Consider the following 18,471-nt stretch of genomic DNA (forward strand, 5'->3'; position numbering starts at 1 on the left):
TCCCATATATACTGTGATCTTCCAATCAGAAAAAAATTATTTATTTATTTTTAATTTTATGAAACAGGACAGTCAAAATTCCGAAACCCTCATTTTTAAAACTCAATACTTCACAAGTTACAGCAACTGGTCAGTCTCGAACGATTACGTAAAGAAACTGAACGCAAATTTCAATTCACTTCACAATGCTTGGAAACATCGCAATTATGTTGAAATTAAAGTACCATCAACAGGGAAACAGTCTGATCGAATGTTAATCGTTACCTAATTCCAATATTTCCGTAAAATCTATTAAATTACAGGTAGAAACAAAGCAGGAACAATGATAAGAATGTCGGTCCATAAGAATTAAATAAGAATCGATTGAAGAACATGGAAGAAGTTATAATTATTTTAAGGGATCAATACTTACCATGCCATTATCCATGGTGCCATACGGCGACTGGAAGCCTGCCTTGTCTGAAACAGATTAAACACAAGTCAGATTACAATGCTTCATAATGCAGGCCGATTTAAGACCAGAGGTCCTGCAGACTGAAGGTCAATCCTGGGTTCCCGAATCACCTCTTCCGTTATATACCACAGCCATTTCATTTAATAGAACAAAGGTCAGTGTCTCACAAAATTAAAACGCTCACGTAATGAAGAAATCCCTGCATTTATGGAACCCAGAAGTTCAATACCTTGTTCACAAAAGCCTGCCACTGGATCACATCCTAATGTCTGCGACTAAAAGTCCCCCTCGCCTTCACGTTCTCCGTCAAACTGCGCGCATTTCGCCATGCATGCTACATGTCTTACACATCCAAATCAACTTAATTTTATCATCGTATCAATGAACAGTATAAGTTATGAGGCCCATCGTTATATATTGGTCCATATTACATTAATTACATTAATAAAATACAACTTTTATCCTATATCTGACCGTTTTAGACCATCAGTTACATTTTAAAATCCAAATTGTAGTTTCTCGGATCCAAAAACTTTCCTCGCCAGTTCATTCTGAAACTAACTGAAACATCGTCAAAAAAAATTAAATTTCGTAAATATTCTCAAAAACAGTTCCATCTCAGCGAAAATTTGAACCGGCCACATCGACACGAAATAAGACCAGCTTTTTGGATACCGCCTTTGAAGGCCAATGTCAGAGGCGCAGAGAGAGAGAGAGAGAGAGAGAGAGAGAGAGAGAGACATAATTAAAATGGCAATGTGGCCCAAAACGGTAAATGACCTCATAACAAACCAACGGTAAACGACCTCATGACAAACCGAAGGCAAATTAAGGTGGGAATACGAACCACACTTACAAAAGACAACATTGTCCCACTAACCACCTGCCAGTGATGGCGCCAGCGCGCAGATACTGATCTCAGAAACCAATGGAGAATCAAAAACAACTTTCCAATTGAAGAACAGATGTCACTAACGAAACCTCAACAGTGGACAATCACACAAATCTCAACACCAATTTGACTGGTCCTTCAGAAATATCTCCAAAAAGTGCGTCAATAGAACTTTAAATAAACCTACATTCAAAAAACGGATAATTATAAAAAATTAAAACGTTGACCAACGGAGTTCAACATGTTTACTAACTTCAAGGTGTGAACTTGAAAGATCAATTTTTCTTACCGTGTACATAAAAACTGTCACTATGCATACGGATGACCCATGGCAACGGAGGAATCTTTCAAGACAGTATTCCGACAAAGCAAAATGAGTTTCATTAACTAACAATGCAGATAATCAATACGGGGACCGTCTAAAGACCACCAATTTATCATTGTCCCCCCATCAACGCCCTGGTCTTCCAGGTGTCATCTTCCAATCAAACTTTCCCACCCTTATTATTATTTAGTGTTCTGTCTGACGACAGGTCCATATGAACAGGATCCTTCCATCCTTTTCTCGGACTGGGACCTGTTCATATACGTTCTTGGCAGATGATCCAGAAGTGGTTTGCCATTGCCTTCTTCTGTGTGTGAATGGGATGCCACGGAGAAACCGGGGAAGCCCCCGGAGGAAAACTCCGTGTTGCCTAGACCACGGCCTTGCCCAACACAAGTTATAAATTCGGGCACTGCCGGGAATCGAACCCGAGACCCCCAGGATTACAAGGCCAGCGTAAACCATGCAGTATTGTCCATCTTCACTCAACCATGAATTTCGATGCCATCAACGATATGCAGGTGGTTGTGTTCAATTTCAAGGTACTGAGGAAAATCACGGAAAGAAGCAGTCGCAGAGGACTCGAATGCAAATACTTTCTCTTCGTCAAAAATATTTCCGTGACTTGAATCGTTCTAATAACCGGGATATCAGCCGACATTAGGAACACTGCCAACCGAATGTGATTGGTGCCTTATTTGGACCGTCCGTCAGTAGCCAAGTTCCCACGTTTCAGAAAACAGGCCCGGTAATTGCGCGCGGATCCTTTCACTCCCCCGGGGGGTCACACATGACCGTTCGCACTGCTTTGTTTCCTGGCTTTCTGAAGCATTACGCCATAGTTACATCACAGTCGGATTCAAATTCTGTCAAAATAAACGACAACGACACGACCACGTGCGATGTACTATGATAACTGAGCCACAGGTCTTTGCCCATTCTGAGCACAAAAATCCCTCTTAAGCCGGCTGTCTTCTGGGTGTTACAACGCCTCCATCATCATGACCGGAGCCAGAGCCTTTAAAACACTTTTAAAAGTCTACCAGACTACAGGGCGTGATAACCTGACATCCTACTAAGAATAACTCTACTCAAAACTTGGGTTTGCCCAATGCAATCATTGGCTACTGAGGAATTTTCTTTCGCATTAATTTCTTCCAAATACATCCACAGCGAGTGAAAATTACTTTCAGACATTCCTTACCATGAAATAGTAAACGAGGTCAAACTTTCCACATGATTTTGTGGCGGGGAAAAAAATCCCACTTTATACTTTACTGAAACTCTAATCACTGGTGAACTTCAATTGTCCTGATAAAAGCAAACGACGAAGAAGCTACAGTGTTTGTCAACAAAACTTGCTACTGGATAAGAAATTCACGCCCTGTGTGCCATTAGAAAGCCACTTCAGTCTCTTCTGAACAAATGGCGAACGGCCGAGATCTCATTTCCGACCGGATCCGCTGACATCATTTGGGTAACGTTTCTGGACGACAAATCTCGTTGGAAGCGTGGAAAGCGTTAATGATGAATAATATTATAGACGACATTCCGATTCGTTTAAAGCTCCATCTTTCCTTTGTTACACGTGACCTCACATTCCGACGCATTACAAAGTATTAGCCGGCAGTGATTAATACTCACGTACAGTAGGGCAACTGAACACTCAGTTCTATGCGACGGTGCGTTCGAGGTTAAAAAAAATGGGTGTTTAACGTTGATAGACGACACATTAACCCTTTGAAACCGAATATCGTCTAAACAAATATTTAAGAATTCAGTCCGTACCGCGAAGAAAACACTACACTTCACCATTACAAATATCAACTGGTTAACCTTGTTTAAGGAAATAATACGACTAAAACGCTAATTAACATTTGGAGCCGAAGCTCTTTCAAATGAAACTTAAGAATTCAGTCCATACCGCGAAGAAAACACTACACTTTACCATTAAAAAGATCAACTGGTTAACCTTGTTTAAGGAAATAATACGACTAAAACGCTAATTAACCTTTGGAGCCGAAGCTCTTTCAAATGAAACTTACGAATTCGGTCCGTACCGCGAAGAAAACACTATTCTTCACCATTACAAATATCAACTGGTTAACCTTGTTTAAGGAAATAATACGACTAAAACGCTAATTAACCTTTGGAGCCGAAGCTCTTTCAAATGAAACTTAAGAATTCAGTCCGTACCGCGAAGAAAACACTACACTTCACCATTACAAAGATAAACTGGTTAACGCTGTTTAAGGAAATGATCGCAGTTTATTTTGAAGATCATGCAAAATCCATAAATAGAAAATACAACGTCATTGTTAGAGCAGATGGTGAAGTTACTTCCAGGCTTTGAGCTGCTAAAGACTGAATATCGCGACCCAATTCCCGAATAACTTGGACACGTATGCGTAAGTATGAATAAAAAATTGTCTGACTTTGTTAGGTTCCGGTACACTCTCACTGAAAACCTGAGACTACATTGCTAATAAAATAAAATTATACACTCAGTACGAAACGGTAACATAATGCCAACACCACAGCTATAAAATCGCAACAGCAGTTGCTGGAATTCAAAACCAGAGCGAGCCACCTGCATGGTTGTGAGCACGTGCGATCCCCCTGAGAGCAGACAGAACGCCATACACGGACGATATGTCAAAGCAATGGCGTGTATGACACAAGTATTGGGTGATAACAAAATGCATTTCGCGCGTGGATGGACAACAAGATTAATATACTGAGCGTTCCCAAAAATCCTAAATGAAAACAAAATTTTGTGTTCCATTTAACATTGGCCCAACTTCTAGCGGTGGACTGATTCTACTGCCCAGATTACTTTAAAAGTTTAAGCTCAGCTGGTATAAAAAGTCTCCATTATGATGGATATAGTGAGCACCTCCGAAACGTCGGTAAATGTCCACGAGACTAAAAATGTAAAGCTGTCCCGCAAAACGCCATATAAGCGCTTGGGGGAGGAACATGTCATATCTGACGGTAATGTCCCTATATTCGCCTGAAGACACTGAAAAGATCACGAGAGGCTCAGGACGGACCGGATTCCCCTGAAAACATCCATAATGATACCGAAACACCAACGTGATAGGTAACAAACTTCTATGGGCACCCTGTGTTAAGACAAAGAACTTTTGACGGATTTACAAGTACTTGTGTCACTGTTGCGTGCGCATGACCGACAGAGGTCGGATAGAGAAGTACACATAAAACTAACGTCACCAGACATGCACGCCCCGACAACAATTTTCTGGGTGACTCGCAGTGCTGCCAACAGCCTTACATGGCTACCAACTTAGCTCAAACGTCCATCAATAGATGTTGACATAAAGAGAGAACAAAGCAAAGTTGGGAGTACCAGAACATCGCGAAATCTTTCCATTTCTTGGTCGAAATCGGTTGACCACCTTCTCATCCACTGCGTGCTATGTGTAACCCTCTGAAGCCGAAGATCACCTAAATAATATTTAATAATCCAGTTCGTACCGCAAAGAAAACACAACTCTTCACCATCAGAGACAACAAAATTATTTAAGAATTCAGTCCGTACCGCGAAGAAAACACGGCACTTCACCATTACAAAATCAACTGATCGCATCTAAAATTATTTAATAATTCGGGCAGTACCGCGAAGAAAACACGGCACTTCACCATTACAAAGATCAACTGGTTAACCTTGTTTAAGGAAATAATACGACTAAAACGCTAATTAACCTTTGGAGCCGAAGCTCTTTCAAATGAAACTTAAGAATTCAGTCCGTACCGCGAAGAAAACACGGCACTTCACCATTACAAAGATCAACTGGTTAACCTTGTTTAAGGAAATAATACGACTAAAACGCTAATTAACCTTTGGAGCCGAAGCTTTTTCAAATGAAACTAAAGAATTCAGTCCGTACCGCGAAGAAAACACTACACTTCACCATTACAAAGATCAACTGGTTAACCTTGTTTAAGGAAATAATACGACTAAAACGCTAATTAACCTTTGGAGCCGAAGCTTTTTCAAATGAAACTTAAGAATCCAGTCCGTACCGCGAAGAAAACACTACACTTCACCATTACAAAGATCAACTGGTTAACGCTGTTTAAGGAAATAATCGCTGTTTTGCATTGAGAATCATACGAGACTCGTAAATATAAAATCGAGGGTTACTATCTGTTACAGCAAGTGGTACACATAGTTACCATTGGGCTTCAAAGGGCTATGTGCTGCTATGTCTTTACATCGCACAAGGGAAGAGAGAACAAATGAAGATGAAATTCTCTACATTTACCATAAGCAAGAGAAAGGTTGCCTCGTGGCGCATATGTTTAAGCACTGGGCCCTCGTCTGTTTACATAAACAGCGATTCCACCAAACACCGTTTACAACTTTATAATCTAAATCATGACGTGAAAAAGAAACAGGCCTACAACATAACACAAAATTTTATGACATCATTTTCATACCACATCTAACAATGCCTTTCTACTTTTAACAACACTGACTCACTGAAAGTTCTTTTTTTTTTAAGTCGGTTTCCAATTACTTATTCGCTCTGATTTCCCGTCAGTAATTAAACCCGCTTGTTTACTTAACTCACTCGCGAAAGCCGTGTTTGTTCAGCGTGTCATTTTTATCTTAACTTGCGTGGACTTTACACTAATCAAACTGTGATTCCAGCCCTATTTCTGACAGACGGACGGGTTTCTGGTGAAATATCATGCAGAAAGTAAGAATTTACTAAAAACACAATACAATCTTGACGATCACGACCAATCACATCACTGATGATGAAGTAACATCATAACCCTGACAGCCCGAACTTAGTCGCCGCAAGGCCGTGGTCTAGGCAACACGGAGTTTTCCTCCGTGGCATCCCAACAATTACTCCATTCACACTCACACAGAAGAAGGCAATGGCAAACAACTTTTGGATCATCTGCCAAGAACGTATATGAACAGGTCCCAGTCCGAGAAAAGGATGGAAGGATCCTGTTCATATGGACCTGTCGTCAGACAGAACACTAAATAATAATAAGATGAGGTGGTCTAGCGGTTAGAACGCTGGCCTTGTAATCCTGGGGTCTCGGGTTCGATTCCCGGCGGTGCCCGAATTTATAACTTGTGTTGGGCAAGGCCGTGGTCCAGGCAACACGGAGTTTTCCTCCGGGGGCTTCCCCGGTTTCTCCGTGGCATCCCAACAATTACTCCATTCACACACAGAAGAAGGCAATGGCAAACCACTTCTGGATCATCTGCCAAGAACCAATATGAACAGGTCCCAGTCCGAGAAAAGGATCGAAGGATCCTGTTCATATGGACCTGTCGTCAGACAGAACACTAAATAATAATAAGATGAGGTGGTCTAGCGGTTAGAACGCTGGCCTTGTAATCCTGGGGTCTCCGGTTCGATTCCCGGCGGTGCCCGAATTTATAACTTGTGTTGGGCAAGGCCGTGGTCTAGGCAACACGGAGTTTTCCTCCGTGGCATCCCAACAATTACTCCATTCACACACAGAAGAAGGCAATGGCAAACCACTTCTGGATCATCTGCCAAGAACGTATATGAACAGGTCCCAGTCCGAGAAAAGGATGGAAGGATCCTGTTCATATGGACCTGACTTCAGACAGAACACTAAATAATAATAATAATAATAGAAACACGTGAATCACAACGCACCCCACTGTACGTATCACCACTGAGTCACCAGATCACTTTTACAGAAATCTACAACAAGTACAACCCCCACCCCCAAACATCGTCACAAGAAAACTCGTAAATTACATCACTTCTGTACAGCAACCACCACAAAGTTCGCAACATCGGATTCGGCCATTACCACATTAACGTTCATTTAACATTTCATTTCCCAATATCGATTCTACGTTTTAAGTAAACTTTACGCTCCAATGCAGTGAACGTTCCGGAACATTCAAAAGTTCGTAATCTCTGACTTCACTATTTCATGAAGGCAGATCACTCGCCATACAAATAGACCGATACCTGTTGCCATGGCAACGCGGCCAGCATGAAACTTGTACTGTACACCGAGTATTTCACTGAAAAACAATGCGACCGGTCTTTAAAAGATTGCAGCTGGTGTCATAATCGGCAGATCTGCCTGGGAAACTCCTCAAAGATAGGTCATCCGACAGCCTTTCTGGAGAACGTTCCTCAGCTTTCGAAAATTCTTTTCTAGAGGAGTCCTTGAAATGGGTGTTGGCCTCGACCTACAAAGAATAGCACAGCAGAAAAACGCGGACACAGCATCCACGTCTTCTGTGGGATTCAAACCCACGAACCCTGTGTTTCATCAGCAAATATCCGCACCCTGGACCGCGTGGCAACTGCAATTGTTCATCATCCTTCCCCTTTATTTCAAAAGCATTTTCACAGCAATATTACCATTCGGTCAGAAAACAACCAGAAGGTATCAATTGAACTGACACACACAGATTCGTGCGTCAGTATGTTTGCGCGCGCACACACGCACAATTAACATCACGGCAAATTAATTACCATCTCTTCATATTCGGAATGTCCTGGGTTCGATTCTCATCTTCGATGGCGTTTAACCTTAATGACTTTTTCATCCTCTCAGTATAAAAAGGTGACTCGCATCTAAACCCACAAAACACACGCACACTTCGTCACTCCAGATAAATTCAGGGGTCAATATCTTAAAATATGTCACGACCACTTCCTTTTATACCTCAATTATACATAACCAGCTTTCAACTTAATCGTGTAGCCGAAGACAGTCGTCACTTAAAACCGAACACCGCGCACACATACGCCGATATTATCATAAATTCGAAGAACGGGCCAACATTCGAGGTCCCCGACCGAAGAACGTTACGTACCTGTAAAGAACCAGCTGGCCGCGTCCATCGGTTAGCATTAAGACGACATGAAGACGGAGAACTGTCGGCTCATCACCACCCAGGCCTGCGCACTGTTGGGTTGGATTATCAACAAACACTCCGTAATGTCACAGACAGTCGACAACAATCACGACCAGGTGTGGGAACCACCGCAAGTTGGCGCCAACACGACGCGAGGGGCGAATCGGGCAGGAAATGCCAACTTTCTCGTGATACATTATTTTTTTTTCTAATATACTAAGATAATACAGGGGTATGGCAAAGCAGAACCCTGCTATACCGTGGAATCAGACGAACTGCTGGTACGATCATCGTTTCACTTACAACCCAGGTAGCTTCCGAGGCCCGTTGACACCGGACTATATAACAAGGGTCTAATGTGTTATAAATGGAGAAAAAAAATGACAGATTTCCATATATCTTGACCTCTAGTGGAATGAAATTTGAATGTCATCATTCCTACTTGTAATTTCTGATGAATGTTCGTGTAACTCCTACACTGCAATATGAAATCAGTCCCTACGTTTAGTCGATCGGGTAGGTTTGAAGGGAGTGGCCATGTTCAATTATATAAATGATATCATTCAATAAACTACTCAGTACAAAAACACTGCTGGGTCGTATTCGGGACATCCCCGGGCTCAAATCTCAGCCGGATTACTAGTTATCCTGAACGAAGCATTTCGAGGCTCTCGTCACTACGTCCAAGTTAAATCCAAGATAATACCTCAATTTATTAGTCAGTAATTCCGCATTTTGTATTAATAGGTTTCACTATAAGCAACTATTATTTTCTTAAACAGCGTTAACCAGACGATCTTCGTAATAGTAAAGTGCAGGGTTCACTTTGCGGTACGGACTGAATTCTTAAATGTTATTTAGACGAGCTTCGGCTTCAAATGGAGTGGTGTGGGACTGAAAAAAACCTAAGAACCTTTCTGCGAGTCGAACCCAGGATCTTCCTCTGACACTGAAGTCGAAAGATCATAAAAAAGACGGCAGTGGGGTCTTCTGGTCGATCTCGTTGAGACAAGAGAAACAAACAAGGACAAAGGCCTTCAGAAATGTGACATTGCGAGCGGACAGAGCTGCTCAGAGTGCTCGTCTTTTGTTTGGGAACAAAATTGATATTTATAGATGTGATGATGATGATGTGATGTGATGTGGGAGATGAGACTTTGAAATAGTGGGGCCTTCTCGCCTCCCGCATAGCAGTCAGGGGTGTACAGAATTACAACACCGTCAGACTAAAAAATATACAGTTCCACTGCATGTCGTTCTTAAAAGCAAACTCCATTTATAACATCCTCTCGCTTCACGCAGAATTTATTACCCAAATCACAGTCAGTTCACTTTACTCGTGTATACTAATTACCCAGAACTGCGTATTTTTAGTTCATTTGGACTCTCAACGTTATTTTCCACATATTATGTCCGCGGTATGGGCTAATTCCACCCCAGTTGTGAAGGAAATAAGCATATTGCTTACTCGTAAAAATTACTTGAAGCACAGTACGGGACTAATTTATATGCGCACAAACAAATAATAAATCCGACTTTATCCATTAAGTATTATTTTCATCAACCACTTCAATCTGAAGCTCATCTAATTAACAAACAGAATTCAGTCCGTACCGCGAAGAAAACGTCACACTTCACCATTACAAGGATCAAAGGTTAACAATTTTTGTGGAAATATTCCCCGTGTGCATTGAGAATGATACGAAACACATAAATACATAATACGAAGTTATTGACTGTTAAGGTGGTAAATATAGTTACCACTTGGCTTTAACGGATTAAACATCTTCCGTTTATTCACCTGCAAGAAATCTTACACTAGTTTTCACTACAGTCTATCGGGATCAGAGCAATTTTCCAATAAAAGCAGGTTACAATTTAATCTTGCATAATCAACTTCGTTACCTCCATGTATGACAACTGTATTTTACTCCCGGCTTAACAGATGCAACATCTGACTCTAAAAAATTTATGTGAGTGACATCTACTTCTTTGCATCTGAATGCCTAAATTAATAAATACGCAGTTTTCCCTAAATGCTCCTTGTAATTACGAAAAATAATTACTGAAACAAAAATCCTACAGTGGACATTTTCGTGATACAACAAAATCTTATCCACTTTAATATTATACTATCACCTACTCTTTAAGGAGGCAGGCCTACTTAGAGAAGAAAACTAAGTTTATAATGGGCATATATGGCAATCGTCATGTTCGTGATGTTGAGAGAGCTATTTACGTAAATATTACCCCCGCACGAACGACAACTTGTTCGACATATCTGTAAGGAGTGTAGCCTATAGACTACATACATGACCTCCCTATGTGAATGGATCTCAAGGTCAGATACATCCGTATTCCAAATCCCACTCTTTTGCTGCAAGGTTAGCGGTGATTGAAGTCTAGGTCGTAACAAAAGAATTTTTCAGAAGAAAACCACGACTGTGGATTAAGTCCAGCATTCCTTTAACTCACTTCCGGAGAAACTGACGACACATCATGTAACCAATCATACATTTCGAGTCAAACTTAGCATGAACAATACCAACCACCATGTTTACTACTTTCATTTGTTACTAAAAACAACACCAACACAACAGCCGGGCAAAATTAGCACCACGTAATGTATGAACCTGAAATTTTGTTCAGACAATTTTTAGTGTGTGTGTGTGTGTGGGGGGGGGGGGGTGGCCACGGTATATAATATTTTCTGGACAATCCGGCATCTGCACGCAGAATTATCACTCTATGTGGCACGAATGGTCGCCATTGGCATTTAAACCGTTTAATACTGCCACGTAATAACAAGCTACGCGCCACACTTCCAGCGGCCATCTTGTAGACATTCTACAGTAACAGCAGCAAACGTTTCATACTTTTAAGAGACGTGTAACCAAAACAAAATTTAAATATTTTACGTTAAGTGGCGCCAGTACTCCTTCAGCCTTACAAAATACAAAATTAGATTAGCATAAAGAGTTTAAAAAAAAAGGCAACAAAATCTTGTAAACCCTTACACAATATGTAACTCAGTTACAGTGCAAGTCGGATATATTTAACTGCACAACAGCCAGAAGAACAACTGAAGACGAGGATGCGACTCCTATAAACACCCAGAGAGAGAGAGAGAGAGAGAGAGAGAGGAGGGGGGAGCCTCGAATTCATTATGTAAGAACAATTATTTTTATCCGTCGAGTTCCTCCCGGAAGTGAATAAGAGTCTGCTAAATTTGTAACAATAATATCGGCTTACATAACATGACATAAACATGCCATCGTAAATTTAAAATAAATGTCACTAACATTCAAATTATACGACGAACGACGGGGCATTCAAAGCCCAAATCAAATGCGTGTACAAACTCCGGAAACAAATTTCCACACACACAACTTCACTTCGGATATGCTACTGAAGTTCCGGGATTCGATTCCGGGAAGGATTTTTCTTTTCGACGCCAGCGTCCCAATTGCAGGAAAGAAAAACACACCAGAGATCTAACGTAACGTAACGCTGACTGGCTGTATCTACGTTTACTCTCACTTTGTTATTCCTCGTGTTTTGTTTGCTTTTGACTTTTCCTAGCCCTCTCATACGATTAAATTCTGAAACTTTACTTCAGCTACAAATTATATCTATGGAACTAAAAGTGAAACGAGTTCGGTAACTTCAATATTCATTAATAACTTCGAGCATAAAGGTTCTTGCCCTAAACGACCTTTACATACTTGGATTATTAAAGAAGACGTTTCGACTTTAAATGAATGATGTCGGAAGAGACAAGAAGCTATTCGTGAAACGTACATAGTTAAGGGTATTCAAGAACACGGCCGTCGTACATCTTAATTAATTACCCCGGAATTCTATTGAAATATCAACAGAGGGGGGAAATTTTGTCGGAAACGTTGGTATCTACCCACGCACCCAGAGAACTAAACCGACGACCTTCGAGCTGGCAACTAACGCAGACTTTAAAATTTCATGGGCTACGTTCCACAGATCAACAGAAAGAATCATCACACTTGGAGTACGCCTGACTTCAAGCAATCACATCGCAAGAGATCAATCAATTGCAGCGAAAGTATGGCGGAAACACAGAGGGGAGAAATCCATCTCCAGGTTCCAATAGCAAGTAGGCCATTCGTCATAAAACTTTCTACATTCTTCACTAATTCTTTCTTACATCAAGACAGCTGTCTTCTGCTCTGTAGCGCCGGGTAATCTGGAGCAGGTTTACCAATGTTTCAGAGGTCCTTGCTGCCTCCATCATCAGGGCCATCGTCACACGCGACGCTGTGAGGTTTATATCGTTGGACGTTCATTCTTCCACGGGTGTGGGTGAAAGTTGTTAAGGGCAGTTTAGGGAAAGACACAAATTGAAGGCGTTTGAGAACAGGGTGCTTGGAAGGACATTTGTACCTACGAGGTCAAAAGTGGCGTAAGCCTGCAATCATCAGCAAGATGATGAGCTCTATAATTTCCACTCTTCGTAAAATATTGTTAGGATTATCAAATCAAAGAGAATGAGAGGGGTAAAACGTGTAGCACGCATGGGACCGATGACAAGTCTGAGGGGAAATACCACTGCGCGACTATCAGCTTCTAAAGGGGGACTCTTTGTTTCATGAAGTTGGTTAATTACTGAACTTCCAACTGTCATCGTAAAAAATGCGTGTATTTTTTAGTATCGTACATTTTCAGTAGTATATTCCCATTGAAACACACAAAAAAGTCCTTATATCTGAACTTTCGTTAGAGTATAATGAAAACTGGAGTTCCTTAGTGGGGACGAACGAAAGTCAGGATAAACGGGTGATGCTGGCACACATAGAACATGCATCTGCCTCAACCGCTGGTCCCTACCATCTACATTATGTGTGACGATCTGTGCCCGCGGGGGGGCCCAGTTTGTCTCGGACCCTCGGCTTGGAATTCGGTCTACATAAAATAAAAAGATAGAGACACGGGAATCTCATTCACGAACTGTGTGTAAGGACATGAGAGTTGACAGAATCAACTCCGATCATTTTATCTTTACTATAGTCCGTAAAATTGTTATTTTTTACAAAACAGCAACTGTTTCAATGCTTAGCTCCTTTAAATGGGTTCGATACTTGATACAACTCCTTCGAGGAAAACAAATTCATTCGTAGAATACCTGAAACTAAGAAACAGGACGTCGCAAAGTATCAAAACCATGAACAGAAAAGTCGGCAGAGAAGAAGTGGATTGTGGCCATCTCGGCTGCGACGTATGCCGTCTTTTAGATGGTTAACGACGTTTCGGAGAAAAATATCGTCTCCATCTTCAGGGAAGAAGAAACCAGATACTAGTCTAATAGGTACATTAGATTATTTGGTGAAGCGTAAACAACGTAAAGCTGATTAGCCATCTTAGTCCTGCTATTTTCTCACGCAATCAATAGCAACTTTGAAAATGATGGTGGCAGTTTCTTGAAACGTTGGTAAACACCTTTTAGACTACATGCGTCACAACCGAAAGACCTCACATTCATAGCCCTGAAAACTTCAAATCACATACGGTTTAAGGCAGTTCAAAGACAGTCAAGCGAACATCAAACGAAATGTTCATAAAATCGTGTGTGAAAACGATACGTTTTAATAATCTTCCAACCCGAGGTTACTAAGCTCTGAAAAGCAGGCAACGAGCGAGAGAGAGGGCTTTTGGCCAAGAGAAAACGTACAGCGGGTGATACAAGCTGGTACAGTTTGGCGAAATATGGAAAAGTGCAGCCCTGAGCAAGTTTGCGGAAACTTAAGGACAAAGCTTGGAGCAGGGCTGTAGCGGACACATCAAGATAACAGAGGGCGCTTTGTGGCTGACGGCGTCTTATTAGCATGTCGGACACTGGCGACCATTGTGCCTGAAAGCTATCAAGAAGTTGCCGACTACTGTTCCTGAGATGAGGAGGGTTGGTCCCCCAACTGGCTTTGACACGGGAGTCCACGGGTCGAATCTTGTGGAGAGGGCAGGGAGGGCTGTTTCTTTACACAGTCTGTCCGTCCACGCCAAATAATGGCATCGCCTCAATCTTCAAATACATAACACCTTTTAAAGCCGAAGCTCACGTAAATGACATTTACGAATTCAGTCCCTACCGCAAAGAAAACACTTCACCATTGCAAACATCAACTGGTTAACGATGTTTCAGGAAATAGTCGCTGTTTACAGTAAGATTCATACGAGATAAATACAAAATGAGGAATTATTAGTTGTTGGAGCAGCTGGGACATGGAGTCACCACTTGGCTTTGAAGGATTTTATCATACAGGCTAGAAGTCTAATTCCGTGGAAGGCTGATGATAACATTTGTACTTCAGAAAGAGGAAAATAACGAAAGGTCACAGAAAATTTGTAAGAACGAGATTTTATAATTTACACTCTTCACTTAGTTTTGTTATAGTGATCAGATTGAGGAACAGATATGAGTGGGGCTTGTGGAATGTACGCAATAAATAAATTATATATATATATATATATATATATATATATATATATATATATATATATATATAGTCAAAACTATGACAAAAATTCCGTATACCTATCAGGAGACCCATTTATTGTCGAAAGTGTTTCCATAACCTTCCTATTTTCGGGGGATATAGCCGTGAAAGTCAATGGGGCAAAATGTTTGGGGCCAGTTACAGACGCATCTGTCACGGTACGAAAATTTCCCAACCACTATCCGGAAATATGACAGGAGTCACTTAACAAGTGCAGTGAAACTCGAAAATCGTAAACAAATTCCCTCGCAATCGATAACAATTATGGTTGCTCATTTTTATCTGTCGAATCAAACAAACACAAGTCGGTATGCAAACCGATAAGACTCGCCGACAAGAATCGTCATCACAGTGCGTCATCAAACAAAACAAAATGTTTTCAGAAAAATCATACACAACAAAGAACTAACAATACACAAAATCCTGGTGACGAGGACTTCATTTACAGGGTGAGATGCGCCCATGTTAACTACAAATCTAGAAGATAAACTTGGACAAACAAAAACTTCTTCGAATAAATATACGCCCGCCCACTAATTAAAATACGGCGATCATCAAGAATAACACCTAAACATGGCTGTCTTCTGGACCACTGCACCATGTAGTGTGGTATCGACGTTTCGTACTTACTGCCTCCATCATCAGGGCGATGAGGCGACAACAAACGAACTTGGAAATATCAAATCGTCGTCGAAATGTTTTTCTATGCACGGCTACCACACTCACTAAACGAAGATCTCATTTCCATCAAGGTTTTGAGTTTCCCCAGTCTCTAGTGGTTTATCCACAACAAATTCGCCTTTTCGGATCAATAATTATTGACACCTGTATTAAGAAACACGAACAAATAGGACCGCTGAGTCTGTATTTAATCCACTTTCCGTTCTAGGGAGAAAAAAAAATTGATGAAGATCACTGTGGCAAGGTGAGTGAAATTTGGCACGGGGTTAGCAGCGGAAGCTAACACAGCCTGCAGTTAAACACAGCTGTCACACTGGATTTCATCTTGAAGACGTCCAATCCAGTCCGTATTAAAACGGCTACACAGTGTAATGCGAATCAACTAACTAGCGTGGACACCCCGAATTGTTACGGCCCGTACGCGCAACACAACCTTGCATTATGTGCAAATCAGTGGCCCACACTACCAGGGGTGTCCAGAGAAGGCAGCTGCTACAGCTCAAAAGCATCGTTTACAAGAAATTACTTTCTGTGTGTAAAATAGAACTTTAGCTAGTCCATTTCTGGATGCAATCGGACAAAAAAAAATACACTTCACACGGAGAGATACGAAGTTGTCCGAGCGAAAACGAGTGTGTGGATTCCCCGCGTGGAGAATGACCAACCATCAACCGCAAAATAACGTGGGGAATCCTCCATGATGACGCCATCACCAAGCAAAACACGTGTCACACACCCAGCCCACCCACTGGCCACCGGTTATAGAAAACTCGGACGTCACTAGCGTCATTCATAAAAGTCAAATTTTGGAAAACGCGAAACAATTCTTACACTATGAATACCATTTTCCTGGCCTGTTACGTATTTTGTACGCTTTCCTGGACCGCTGGCGGGGACGTCTTAAGGCCTCTGCCTGCACAGGCCATGCACCCACGCATCGAGTGGAATTCGAAGCCACGACCATAGTGTTCGAATGCTAAACCCCCCACGCCATACAAATGATGTAAATAATGGTTACGTAGGCCCTGAAGCCTTTAAACCCTCCTGACATATTCTGAAAAAAAACTGCAAACAGCCAGTCAAGCTTTGCGTCTTCCCTTTTCGCAGAAAGTCAATTCGACTGAATCAAGAATTGTTACTGAGGTCACAAGTTCGCAATGTTCTTGGTACATCTTCATAACTACCGTTTTTATTTTGATTCTATAAACAGAAACAAATTCACCCTTTCATTAATCCGAGTTTAATGTCGTCTCCCCCCTAGGGCGATTACGTTACAAAAAATACTTACAGAATATCTCTCGCATTATACATCACGATGAAACACAAAGCCCACAAACACTTGTATTTACAGATGCGTTTTAAATGGAACACCCTGTATCACCCGTGAAATTATGTAATAACTCCCAACGGGGTCACAAGGGAAGTCGCTTAAAGGCAGGGAGAATTCCAATTTTAATTTTACCTCACGCAAGAAACTTGACACGTCAGTGAATACAAACATGAAGAGACGTACTTGATCCATCAGAGTTTGCGAAACACAAGCCAACTATTTAGGCAAGTAGAACTGATCCCGCTCTAAATTCTCCGCTTCAGATTACACCCTACAGGGAGAAAATTGTCTTTCTGCCTCCATTTTTAATCCCGTGACTTAATTATTTAAACCGCGCTGATGAAGTGGGCGGGCGCTACATTATTTCACACTTAATTTTGTAGCTCTCGTCTGCCGAGGTGCTGTGTCTCCGCCCGAGTTCTTCAAAGAGAAGGGATTAAAGTCATTAGCCAAATTAAGATGGATGGCAGGAGGGGGGGGGAGGCGGCGGCGGGGGAGGGGGGAGGGATGTATAAAGATCGGGGATTAACGCGTTACAACCCCACGAAGCGTGGGACCCCTTGTTGACATGTGTCATACACCTGACATCTCTGCATCTTTAGCTGATGCTCTCGTGTTATACGGAACGGAAGTTGACAGCCGGTCAAAACATCGAACTGCAACCCACTTAACAATATATTTTATTTCAACTTATTTATTATTGGCTTATTTAACGATGCCTTCAATTGAACTGTCTGACTGTAGAACGAACACGTCAGAGAAAGAACTGTCCTATCTTACTAACCCGGAACTTTTCTGTGGGGACTGAGAAAAATCACGATGAACTACAGCCAACTCAGCTGGTCTCCGAGCTCAGGTCTGAACCAAGAACATCCAGGAAGCAGGAGTGCTAGCCACTCAACCGCGACTTTCAGTCACCAACAAAGAATAATCAACAAACAGACGTAAGGCTACGCTTCCAAGTTGTCTCTGTGACCAAGAGTGTGTACCGGTTTGGTTTCATGGGCTAGTGCACTCCGCAAGCCACGACCAGCAAATCGAAAAGAAGTTTGCTGGCTGTAACACGGAATTCGTATGCTAATGTAATGGTCATTTCCCAGACTTCTTCACCGTTTATGACATTATAATTCACTCGTAACAACATTCAAAAGCTATAAAAGCATCTAACCAACCACTTGCCTATGACATCAGCATACATCGAGCGTGTCTAAAACTCAGTACAAGATAATATTACACGATTACAAACGATCCCTCTCCGCTATCGGAAATTGAAAACAGCGGACTGAAAAAAAAACGAACTGATTTAATTTAATTCAATACACTCGTTACTGACACAATTAACTTTTATATGGACGATTATT

General features: G+C 41.6%; 1 protein-coding gene across 13 annotated transcripts in view; it reads right to left on the reverse strand.

Moving 5' to 3' along the window:
- Positions 1 to 18,471, reverse strand: part of da (transcription factor daughterless) — a 149,575-nt gene that overhangs the window by 121,819 nt on the left and 9,285 nt on the right. For all 13 annotated transcript variants that reach the window (XM_087356462.1, XM_087356443.1, XM_022077835.2 and 10 more), the window contains exon 2: positions 413 to 459. In XM_087356462.1, the coding sequence (XP_087212588.1) occupies positions 413 to 459 (47 nt within the window). The remainder of the gene's footprint in view (positions 1 to 412; positions 460 to 18,471) is intronic.

Source organism: Zootermopsis nevadensis, unplaced genomic scaffold (genome assembly GCF_977971745.1).
Source record: "Zootermopsis nevadensis isolate Lab colony 2312 unplaced genomic scaffold, Znev_1.0 Znev_ptg000002l, whole genome shotgun sequence".
Lineage (NCBI taxonomy): Eukaryota > Metazoa > Arthropoda > Insecta > Blattodea > Termopsidae > Zootermopsis > Zootermopsis nevadensis.